General features: G+C 37.2%; 2 protein-coding genes across 2 annotated transcripts; both read right to left on the reverse strand.

The window, feature by feature from the left end:
- Positions 1-5268: 5268 nt before the first annotated feature.
- On the reverse strand, positions 5269-6139 carry LOC124542537. Its single transcript, XM_047120479.1, has one exon. The coding sequence runs from the start codon at positions 6037-6039 to the stop codon at positions 5269-5271; it is 771 nt and encodes a 256-aa protein (XP_046976435.1). The 5' UTR covers positions 6040-6139.
- Positions 6140-11973: 5834 nt separating this feature from the next.
- Positions 11974-12399, reverse strand: LOC124542539. The gene has a single exon (XM_047120480.1). It carries the CDS (start codon positions 12397-12399, stop codon positions 11974-11976), a length of 426 nt encoding a protein of 141 aa, XP_046976436.1.
- Between the last annotated feature and the right edge of the window lie 473 nt (positions 12400-12872).

Below are 12872 nucleotides of genomic sequence, written 5' to 3' on the forward strand. Positions count from 1 at the left end.
GGCTTTCACCTTCGAAAATGGAAGTCTAATACGAGCGAATTATTGAAAGGTGTGGACACCGAGCAAAACAGCCAAGATGAATTTTCCTTCAAATCAACTGAAGAAACTAAAACCTTAGGATTAGTCTGGAAACCTCAGATATGTTTACGTTCGAGTCCAAATGGGAGCAAAGGGAGATGACAAACAAAGTCACAAAAAGAAGTCTACTATCAGACATATCAAATTTATTTATTTATTTATTTAAAATGCTTTATTGCACAACACATGGAAAAAAAGGGGAAATATAAAACATTAAATAAGTACATGGTGCGCAAAGGCGGTCTTATCGCTTATAGCGATCTCTCACAGACAACCTTTGGTGATAGGAGCTTAGAACGAAAACAGGTAAGTGAAGAAAAATATATGAAAAAATGAGGAAAAGTACAATATAATAATATTTATACTAAGGTATAGTAATAAACTACACATAACTACATACCAATAATACATACATAGAAATATAATATATATCAAAATATACATAAATATATACATAAATATAAACTACATATTATTACATACTTGCATACATTATTTAGATAGGTAATAGTTTCTCAAACGATGCTTAAATATTGCCAAGGATTTAGACTGCCGTATATCAGTGGGTAGTGCATTCCAGAGTTTGACGGTTTTCACGGTGAAAGAGTTGCTGTAGGTTTGTGTCCGACTGCAGGGTGTGACAAGTTTGTTGTCCTCACTAGAACGCAGGTTGTGTGTGCTATCAAACCCAAGAAATTTGAAGCGTTCTTTAAGGTAAGGTGGTGTATGCTCAACATATAAAATAGCATAGAGAAGAGATAAGGCGTGCAAGTTTCTTCGAAGCCTGATTGGCAGCCACTTTAACTGAGACCGATACTGCGAAACGTGATCATACTTACGCAGGCCAAATATGAATCTAATGGCCAAATTTTGCAGCCGTTCTAATTTATTCAGAAGGTCTTCAGTTAAATCAATGTAGCAGGCGTCGGCGTAATCTAATATTGGAAAAAGAAATGCATTGGCTAAGCTGATCTTAGCCTTGATGGGTAGTAGATTTTTCCATCGCCTTAAAAAACCAATGATGGCATACATCTTACGACTCATTTCTGCAACCTGAGGTACCCAGGATAAGGAAGCATCCAGAAGTAGTCCAAGATTTCTAACAGTTTCTTGCAGCGGTAGTGTGTGGCCATCAAGCATGATTGGAGATAGGATTTTGTCTTTGACCCTCGACAGAAGCTTAGGACTGCCAAAAACAGCTACTTGCGACTTCCTTGGATTCAGTTGGAGACCGTAAGATCTACACCATTCACTGATCTTTACCAAATCATTATTCAAAGTTGCAACAGCCTCGTCGATACCGTCCAAGGGAGCGGTAACATATATTTGAAGATCATCAGCATATAGATGATAGGATTAAGAGATAAGTGTAGAGAGAGTATTAATGAAAATAGAAAAGACAAGAGGAGAGAGTACACCACCTTGCGGGACACCGGAAGGGATATCTAAAAAAGGTGAAGACCTACTGTTTGCCGTTATGCATTGCTGTCGATTGAATAGGTAAGGACGGAACCAATCAACAGCAATAGCAAATAATAAACATAGGTTATGTTTAGAGATTCAAGGATTGCCAAGCATATGTCATTGTCGATAGTATTAAAAGCATTCGAAAAGTCAAGAAGAGCTAGTATAGTTACGCATTTGTTGTCAATTCCGTAACGTATATCGTCACATACTTTGGTGAGAGCTGCAACTGTACTATGGCCCATTCTAAACCCAGATTGGAAAGGGCAGAGGATTTTATTTATAGAGAGGAATTGGCTTAGTTGAGAATGGACTACACGTTCTAGCACCTTCGAGAGAAAAGGAAGCACAGATATAGGTCTAAAATGAGAAGGTAACAAGGGATTGGAAACTTTAGGAATAGGAATCACTAGAGCTTTGCGCCAAATAGAAGGGAAAGTACCAGTTGACAGGGAGTAATTAAATATATGACATAAAATAGGTAAAATATTGTTGAGGGTAAGGAGAATAAGTTTTCGACTTATTTCATCACAGCCAGTTGAGTCTGATTTAATACTAAGGATGTGCTTCCTTAACTCGCTAATGGTGACAGAGCTGAATTCGAAAGGAGGGTTATCAGGGATAGGCAGTGTATTAAGAAAGTTGATTGTATTAAGTTTGTCACACATATTTATAGAAGAAGAAGAAAGAAAGTGTCTGTTAAGATCATCAAGTTCGATATTAAAAGAAATGGTTTCCCGCTGACGACCGATTCCCAGCGATTTCAAAAACCGCCAAACCTTGGATGTCGACCGCTATTATCAATAGCATTTGCAATAAACTTACGCTGAGCATCACGACAGAGTTTATTGCAACGATTTAAGAAAGAAAGAAAGAAAGAAAGAACACTTTTATTTGGGACAACATGACACTTGGTACAAAATAAAAAAGTAAAAATAATAATAAAAAAAATAATAATAATTAAGTACTAATAAAGATTAAGAAATAAAATGAACAATAAAAAAAAGTAACGATTCAAAAACAAATATAAAGAAAAAGAACAACTACAATATACGTAACGTGTCCCAAATAGGTATACCATTCAGCAATTCAAAGGTGTGGACACCTAATGCTGATTTTCAATGGTACCCTTTTTTTTATATACCTACTGACGGGCGGTGACCCAATTAAAATACAAATACTAAAATTTAAAATAAAGACAATAGACATTACACATATAATTTATTTATAAGATAAATTGCATACATTAAATAATAATTTATTCATTCAATAAAACTACACGCAAATATATTTATATTTTGTATAAAGCAAAACCAGTTGTGGAGAAATAGGATCACTGGGAATGTTATTACAATGCCACGTGCGCCGCGCGCCGGTGGTCGCGTGACGCGTGCATTTTAATTGTATTATAATTATAATGAATTCAGTGGACACAAAAAGAAAAGTACTCGGTGGACGTAAGAGTTTAAGGTATAAATATATTACATATAATAATAAAGTATGTGAGCTTATATTAAAAATAACTAATGAGATACTTTCTTTGATTTCTAGATTACCCAACGATAAAATCAAATAATAAAACCTCATTATTAGCGGCAGTTTTCTCAGCATATTTGATTGATTGATTGATTTCGTAGATCTTTATATTTTTCCAAGTTGTCAGTAGTTGGATTTCTTTTATATTTAGCCTTCGCAGCATTACGCTTAGCCATGAGTGCTCTAATATCCTGAGTTAGCCAAGGAGCCGGTAAGTGCTTAAGCTTAATAGGTCTTAATGGGGCATGTACATCCAATAAATCGGTTAAGAGAGAATTAAATATGCTAATTTTTTCATCAATTGAGATGGCATTATAAATAGCATTCCAGTCGATATTGTTTAAATCGCTCATGAAATTGGTGTTATTAAGCTTTTGAAAATTACGCCGCATCACTATAGTTGGCTTCGCTCGCGGAGGCCGAATTCTATAGGATAAATAAACTAAGTCGTGGTAGGAAAAGGCCTCTGCGGGAAACTGACCATGGACGTCAACATGACTGAGAGAGGAAACAACCATTAAGTCCAATAGTGAGGGAGAACAATTCGGAAAAAAATGAGTCGCATTCGTTGGAAGTACATTAAGGTTACAGCTATCGATTATATTCTTAAGTCGTCGGGCACGTTGGTCGTCTTTAATCAAGCAGGTGTTAAAATCACCCATAATTATGGTGTGATCGACAGAAGTTCTAAATTGATCTAATAACATTTCAAAATTATTAAAATAATTAATATTGAGTGACGGACTATAAAATACGCCTAGTAGTAGTTTGAGATGACCGAATAAGACCACAATAAAGATGTTTTCCGATGACTCAGAGTATTGTGAAGGAGATTTACTTAAAATTGTAAAGGGGATATGACTGCGGAGGTATATTGCCACACCACCACCACCTTTACCTGTCGGTCGTTCCGGATCAGATGGTAGCCAGCCAAACAGTAAGACGTCGAGGGTAAACTTGGTTTCAAAAAAGATTCGGATACAAGAATGGCATGAATATTTTTACTGTCGAAGGAGTACAGGAAATCAGGGTAATGAGATGGAATACTCTGCGCATTTATATGCACTACATTAAAGTTTCTAGAAACACCGGAGAAAGTTGAGTCTAAAAGAGAATTAAGAGGAAGAGAAGCACTGTGAAAACTATCATCAGTAGATAATACTGAGTCACTAAGATATATACTATTATCATTCGAGTCATAATGTTGTCTTAAATTTTCGCGATTATTACACATTTAAATAAAACTAATTATAACGGATGAATCGCGTATATTAATTATTTTTAAACATCCCGACGTTTCGAGCACTTTGCAGTGTTCGTGGTCACGGGTAGACTAAGATGACATTTGTCTATTTGAAGAACATTGAAAAACAATGAACAATGTCTGTTCTTCAAATAGACAAATGTCATCTTAGTCTACCCGTGACCACGAACACTGCAAAGTGCTCGAAACGTCGGGATGTTTAAAAATAATTAATATACGCGATTCATCCGTTATAATTAGTTTTATTTAAATCATTCGAGTCACTTACGCTGTGAACGCTTGAAATCATACTATTAATGTAAATACAAGTTAATATTATACATATGTAAATAAAAATAATTAAATAGTATAATAATACCAAAATAAATCAAAATACTAGAATATTGAGTTCTAATAAGCCAGCCAGCCGTTTGTGAGTAAGCAATTACAAGGATATTTTTTTATCACAAATATAGTAAAACATAAGAACCGGATACAACATTAAAACAGAAATAAAAACAAGTTATAAATCAGTGTTTAGTAAAGCACCACATTAAGTAACCAATAAACAAAATAAAAATACGATTTAAATTCTAATAACATTAAATATAAAAAAATACTAGTAAATAGAGAGAAAAACATAAAAAAAAAATTGAATTAAACTAAAAACAAAAAAACTACCTCATAAAATAAAAATGCTAACTACATAGGCAGTAGTTAGTTTTATCAATGCAGTTACTAAACGCAGATCAAACGTCAGATTGTTGACAATTGACATTATACCTTCAGTCAACAACATATGAATATAATTATACCGACATGTTAGCAAATGAACACTAATTTTATCCGAAATATAATTATAGTAACTAAACAAAAATAGATGGCATAAATTAATAACAAAACAATTTAATGGAGCGACGACAAACTGCTACTAATAAAACGAAAACTTACTTTTTAACGGTTCTCTTACTTCGCATAACCTGAGTGGAGTTGGACGATTTTGAAATTGAGTCGACACCGACAGTACTGGTACCAGCAGCAGCAGCAAGATTAGTTGCCGTGGGCATGTAATTCGGCTTGCAATTGATTGAGTTAAGCTCTGCTGTTGTGACGATACGGTGACGCTTACCGTCAGACCCCGTAACGATAACAACTCCATCCTTCGTCCAGCATTTTGAAATTCCGAACTTCTGTCTTGCAGACATAAACAGGTCATGCCTTTCCTTGGTAAGGAACTCCGACAGAGTCACGCCTGTGCTTTTAAGGGACGTTTTTGAATACCAGATCTTGTTTCGAAGCACTACATCACGAAATTTTACAAGGATAGGTCGAGGCTTATCCCTAGAGGAATGACCTAATCGCTGACATCGACTGAGCTTCTCTATGGTAAATTCTGGTACCTTAAGATGTCCTGGTATAACACCTGACACTATGACTGGCAAATTTTCTTTTTTGTCTTCGGAAACTCCGTGGAACAGAAGCATCTTCCTTCTACTTCGCATTTCCAGCTGATTGTACTGCTTCGATAATATTTCCACTTGCATCTGAAGGCCTTCTAATGCAGATAAAACAAAGACTCTGAAGGTGTTAAATTGAGCCGCAATGTTGGAGTTTGGACTTGTGGCTGGGATGGAACCCTGAAGAGATTTTTGAAACTCAGCCATCCGTGTGTTGAAGTGCTCAGTCAGGTCCTCAATTGAGTGCTTAATGGATTCCATAGTGAAGTTATTACTTTTCACTCAACTTGTTTAATGTTTTTGTTTTTTTGTTGATTATATTGGTGTTATGGAGATTAGCTGGCAGGTAGGAAACACATTTAGCACATATTTGTATAATTATTATTTTATAATTTAGATAATTAAAATTAACAAGAGCTCATATAAAAGCGTGTTGTCTTTTTTTGTCACCTACCCGAAAAGTCAAATTTATTTGACCCCTTAGGGTGGCTAGCACTTATATCAACAAAATAAAAAATAATTTTTCCGCAATTATGGGCAGCACATATCAACTATCTAAACCCTGGAACTACACCCTGGAAACGACGGATACGTTCGTGTTGTAACACTCAAAACTAAGAGCGAATATATGAAGAGACTTAGACTACCTATCAAAAAAGAAGAAAATCAAAGCAAAACTGAAAATTCGCCATCTCAAAGTCATGAAGAAAAATCTAAAAGATCAAGAAATGTAAAGAAAAAATATAATTTTTCAGTCGTGGCTACTTGTGTGATGTTATTTTTCATGACTTTAATAGCAAACACACAAGGTATAATACAGTATAACAGAACATCGCTATCAAATAACCGCGGCTTATACTTCGATACAATGGCTACTATGCATTTAATTCAGGATAAGTGGCGCCTGATTGTGTATTATGACACCAGCCCATACTGGGAAGGTATGAAGGCTTCTAGCAAATACTTAAAATATCTACAAGCGATATGCGAAAAGATAGGTGTTCATTCAGCATGCGACGGTGTCCTGTATCAATTACATCATCGCTATTCCGAGTTAGAGAATTACAATAGCCTATGGCTAGATCAGCAAAATACCGCGCACGCGCGCCGATTTCGTCGCGGGCTTATCAATGGTATCGGTAACATTGCCTATTCATTGTTTGGAATATTGGACAATGAGAAATATAAACAATATATTATGAAAATAAGAGAAAATCAAAACCATTTAGCACAGTTATGGAAAAATCAAACCTCTGAAGTTCTAATGGAGAAGAATCACAAAATAGTGAATAAAAAACTTATGGACTTAGCGGGTTCCATAAATATTCTTAAATCAGAGCTTCAAAACAGCTCCAATATCAACGAGTTCACTCTCTCAGCAATGATCGCTAACAACATGTTGTATGATTTAAAACATATTCAGGATGAACTTTTAAACACGCTCACTGAGGTATTTCATGGAAAATATGACGTACACCTCTTCCAACCTGAGCAATTACAACACGAGCAAGCGTCATATCAGCAAAACTCCCTAAAGACCTATCATTACCGATTGACCACGTGAATTTATCAAAATTATACAAAATTGTAAGGATTACAGAGTATTGAGAGTCGAGATGGCCCAGTGGTTAGAACGCGTGCATCTTAACCGATGATTGCGGGTTCAAACCCAGGCAAGCACCGCTGATTCATGTGCTTAATTTGTCTTTATAATTCATCTCGTGCTCAGCGGTGAAGGAAAACATCGTGAGGAAACCTGCATGTGACAAATTTCATAGAAATTCTGCCACGTGTGTATTCCACCAACCCGCATTGGAACAGCGTGGTGGAATATGTTCCAAACCTTCTCCTCAAAGGGAGAGGAGGCCTTTAGCCTAGCAGTGGGAATTTACAGGCTGTTGTTGTTGTTGTTGTAAGGATTAAAGCACGATTATCAAAAAAGTTTCTTATATTTGAAGTTCGAATCCCATTAATAGTAAGAGTGTTTGAAGTTACTCCCATTCCTAGACAATTGGGAAATAGCATGATCAGCATTGTACCTATCAGCAAATTCATAGCATTGAATCTTAACGAGGATTTATCTTTGTCCGTAGCAGAAAATGATTTACAAACGTGTATTCAGCAAGATTTTATGCCATCTTAAGAAGCCTATCTATCATATGAAAAACGATCAAACTTTATGCGAGAAAGATAATGCAAACATCTGTAAAACTATCACAGAGCCTTCTAAAAATATTCTTTTACAAACAGACACAATGAACACATATTTTTATTTCTATTGCAATACAAGTCACCTCAGGCTACTGTGCGAAGATCATATTACCGCCATTCAGCTGAGTCATACGGGGTTATTGACAGTCGGTCCAGGCTGTATTATCAAAATTTATTTATCATTCAAGTAGTCAATATATGAGCAAACTCAGATTAAAGACGGATTTAGTCGTACCAGAAGTCGCGCCTATCAACCATATAATAAACATCTCGCTTCCCGAGTCCCCTGCCAGTACTAGTTCAGAAAGATTAGATCAGAAACAACTACTCGCTATACAAGACCAACTGGACAGCATGAAAAGAAACCAGCCGTTGATTGAGGGAATATCCTATCATGATATTCATCACTACTCCCTCATTTATCTGATCGTGGCGGTGGCAGCAGTGGTCGGCGCAGTCGGCGGTTGGAGGGGCGTGAGACGCGCTCACCGCCGGGAGTCGGCAGACGGGAGCGGTCCAGCAGTGATAAGTAATAGTGAAATGCCAAGCCAGCATTTAAAGTGTCAAAGTGACGAGGTGAAAAGTGAAAGCAAGTTGCAAACAAGTGCGCGTAAAATCCATCAAAACAGAGGCACCTCACCCGTGCTTCAGTCCGTTTTCACAATCGATACCGGGGTGTAATAACGGTGTATGCAATGTATAATGTAATAGGTTGGGGAAAAAGTTTCTTCGTATTTTATATGAAAATTCAAAAGTTTTTTTTTTATAGTTTATTTACATTTGATTAAAGTATGTAGGTGCCATTTTGTTCCATAACTTTTTGCCATCTTGTTGGTAGTGACATGATCCCATTGCTGTAAAAATTTTGGGGCTTCTGATCGAAAAACTGCGACAAGTGGTTTTGGCAGTCCTCTCGTGATGTTAACCTGACACTGCCTAAGGAATTCTGCAGAGACCGAAACAGATGAAAATCTAAAGGTGCAAGGACTATACGGCGGATGCATTAATACCTCCCAGCCAAACTCTCGTAATTTTTGTTGAGTGGCTAAAGATGTGTGAGGTCTAGCGTTGTCATGGTGAAAAACCACACCCCTTCTGTTGATCAATTCTGGCCGCTTTCTCTCAATTTCTTGCTTCAATCTCATCAATTGTTCGCAATATAGTTCTGAATCGATGGTCCTGCCGGGCGGTAACAGCTCATAATGAATGATGCCCTTCCAATCCCACCATACACACAGCATTACCTTGTTGCGAGTTAATCCGGGTTTTGCCACAGTCTGTGAAGCTTGACCGGCCTTTGACCACGATCTTTTTCGCACGTTCTTGTCGTATGTGATCCACTTTTCATCACCAGTTATCAGCTTCTTCAAAAATGGTTCGCTTTCATTACGTCGTAATAAAGAATCACAAATGAGTACACGGTTCATTAGGTTTCTTTCAGTGAGTTCATGAGGCACCCATATATCGAGCTTTTTTGTGTACCCAGCTTTATTCAAATGAGTCAAAACCGTTTTGTGGTCAATTGCCAGTTCTTCAGCTACATCGTAACTACTAATATGCCGATCTTGCTCCACTTTGTCAAAAATGGCATCAATTTTCTCCGTAACAGGGCGACCAGAGCGAGATGCATCTTTGATATCAAAATTTCCGGCTTGAAAACGCTTAAACCAAACTTGCGCTACTCTCACAGATACTGCATTAGGTCCATAAACATCACAAATTTTTTTCGCGGTTTGAGTTGCATTTTTACTTTTTTTATAGTAAAATTTTAAAATGTATCGAATTTCTTCTTTAGATTCACTCATTTTAACAACAACAAAAACAAATGAAAATCACACAAATTCCTAATTTGAATTTGGAAGTGCCTTCTTTAAAATTAAAACTTTTTAATGATACCAAAACCAGCCAGATACAAATGGTATAGCCAAAGAGATTTTATTAAAAGTTCATACATACTATATGCGAAAAGACTTTTTCCCCAACCTAATATATACTTTGAATTTAATGTTATATGTTATTTTTGTTCGTGTTTTTATTATTTTTTTGTATCATTTTCTTTTCTTTTTTTTTTTATGGTATAGGTTGGCGGACGAGCATATGGGCCACCTGATGGTAAGTGGTCACCATCACCCATAGACAATGACGCTGTGAGAAATATTAACTATTCCTTACATCGTCACTGCGCCACTAACCTTGGGAACTAAGATGTTATGTCCCTTGTGCCTGTAGTTACACTGGCTCACTCACCCTTCAAACCGGAACACAACAATACTGACTACTGTTATTTGGCGGTAGAATAACTGATGAGTGGATGGTACCTACCCAGACGGGCTCGCACAAAGCCCTACCACCAAGAATTTCTCTAGAATAATCAAAAATGCCTATCACCTTGTTAACAATATTAATTTCTTAACATTTTTCCTAGATTAAGCAAAAATGCCCATCATCTTGTTAGTAGTGTTAGTTCACCACATCATCCTCTATCTTTCCGCCCGGGAGCATGTACAGGCTAACACGCTGATTTGTAGCGTCAGCAAATCGCACTACAACGGCGAATTATATTTTATACCTCAGTCCGCAACGAGCAGCCGCGCGTGCTCACGGGTCTCAATATCATTATATCATTATCAATTTATCATTTTATCAAATAAAGTTATCAAACATATCAACTTATATCAATTATCAACTATCAACCAAGGGTGTATAGGGCACGTATCAGCCCGTACACTAATATTACCACAATTTACTTCTTTTTGCAAATAAGAATTTAATGTTAAATATTGGCTATACAAACTATTTGCTTCGCTTAACTTAACAATGTAAATGTTACCCTTTCTACGCTCAGGACCAATTTTCCTTAAGTATTCTTTAATCAATTTTAACTCTTGGCACAATATTTTTAAATCATTTGCCATATCAAAATATAAAAATTATACATATTACTAAAATTCATTATTACTAATTACGTATTTTGAAGTTATACAAAAATAATATGAATACTTTAACACTAATTATCTAGTTATTACAAATATATTGCTACATAATATGTATTATTATAATTATATAAAACCACCAAAGTCCGTCTCTGCGTTACATCCCTTATATAGGCATGTTCTGGAGTCACGTTACTCGCGCACTGTTTGGACAAATCACTAATTTTTCTTTCTTGAATATTAACAATTTTTAGACGCGGCTCCGATCCAAAATCATTTCAATTTATGTTTCTTGTTCAGCAACAGCTGGAGAACCGTGTAGAGTAGCCCGTTGGCGTCTGAACGATCCACTAAGTACATATTGATGTATACCCTGCTGGACCCAGCGATTATGCATTTTTCGGTATACTCTCCATACAACGTAGATGATAAACAGACTCATCAACAGTAATATTATAAGTAAAAGAATGTTTGTGGTGGACGCATGGAATTTCAATTCTTTTATATAGGCATTATTTTCGTCAGCTACAGAATTTTGGTTTATAAAAATGTCCTCCTTTTCTACTTTCGAAATACACATATTTTAAACTACAGTGACCATTTTTAACTTTGAACCTGGGCGAGTTTGAATTTACACGTGTCGGTAATTTAAATTAAAGCAACTCGCGTTACCGATGCGCATACTGCGCTGTCAGGGTCGCCATATAAGGACGAGGGAAATGAAACGCCCGAATGTTGATATAAGACTACTTTATTAACGTTACTGGTGTGGGTTTTATATTAGGATAACATTAAATATGTGTATATCTAGATAGATACCACAATATAACCCTGCCATCATCGGCTTTCAGTTTCATCAGCTGGCTTTGCCCGATAGGCAGATCTCTAGCGAACACCTTAGAGCTCATGTTCCGCTCTATAGCCTCTTTAATACGGTTGGTATTAAATTGGCGTAGGTCACGAGTCAGAGACTTTGAGATCTGCCTATTTAGCTGCCGATACTTAGACGTATCGTCTGAAGACTGCAGAATCATATCGCGTCTGTCCGCCATCAGCTTAAGAGTAAGGTCCGAGAGTTTTTTGGTTCTGTTTGGACGACGGGTCTTAAACACTTGGATCCGACCGTATGGACAGTTTCCACGAATCTGTCATTGAGTGCATCCACGTCGACGCAGTTTTCCAGGCATTCGAAGCGATTGTGGAGTTCCAACTGAGAGCTATCGGGGTTTTGGATGTGGGTGGGTGCAAGACGGAGCGTTGACTTCATCAGTCGGGACCTCTCGAGCTTGATATTAAGATTCAATGTGCCTCTTACCATCCGGTGATCACTTCCAGTTTTGACGGCGTTGATCACAGAGACATCATTGAATATCTGCTTCCTCGTCGACATGATGAAGTCAATCTCATATTTGGTTACACCATCAGGACTCATCCAGGTCCACTTTCTGTGCTTACGCTTCTTGAAAAAGGAGTTCATTATATAGAGCCCCTACTTCTCCATGAAGCTGGCAAGCAAGTGGCCGTGATTCCGACATCCTACTCCAAATTGCCCCATTCGCAGCTCATCACCGCTTCGTTTGCCTAGTTTAGCGTTAAAATCCCCATGACAACGGTGTAGTTGGAGGTACGCATAGCTCGACTGATATCCTCATACATACACCTCCACCTTATCATCGGATTGTGTCGAAGTCGGGGCGTAAACCTGTATGACCTTCAACGAATACCGTTTGGTAATTCTGAGTATAAGGTACGCTACCCTTGTCGACAGACTTTCGATCTTGACCACGTTGTTCACGAGGGACTTGTGGACGATAAACCCGACATCACCTTGGGATAGATGGTCGCCTTCCCGGAAATAAAACAAGTTACCGGATTTGAGAATTTAATCCAACAGACTGCAAGACCTAAAGATACAGTCAGTGCCTTCTGCGTGCAACCGTTACTTAAGAT

This window comes from Vanessa cardui, chromosome W, assembly GCF_905220365.1.
Source record: "Vanessa cardui chromosome W, ilVanCard2.1, whole genome shotgun sequence".
Classification (NCBI taxonomy): Eukaryota; Metazoa; Arthropoda; class Insecta; order Lepidoptera; family Nymphalidae; genus Vanessa; species Vanessa cardui.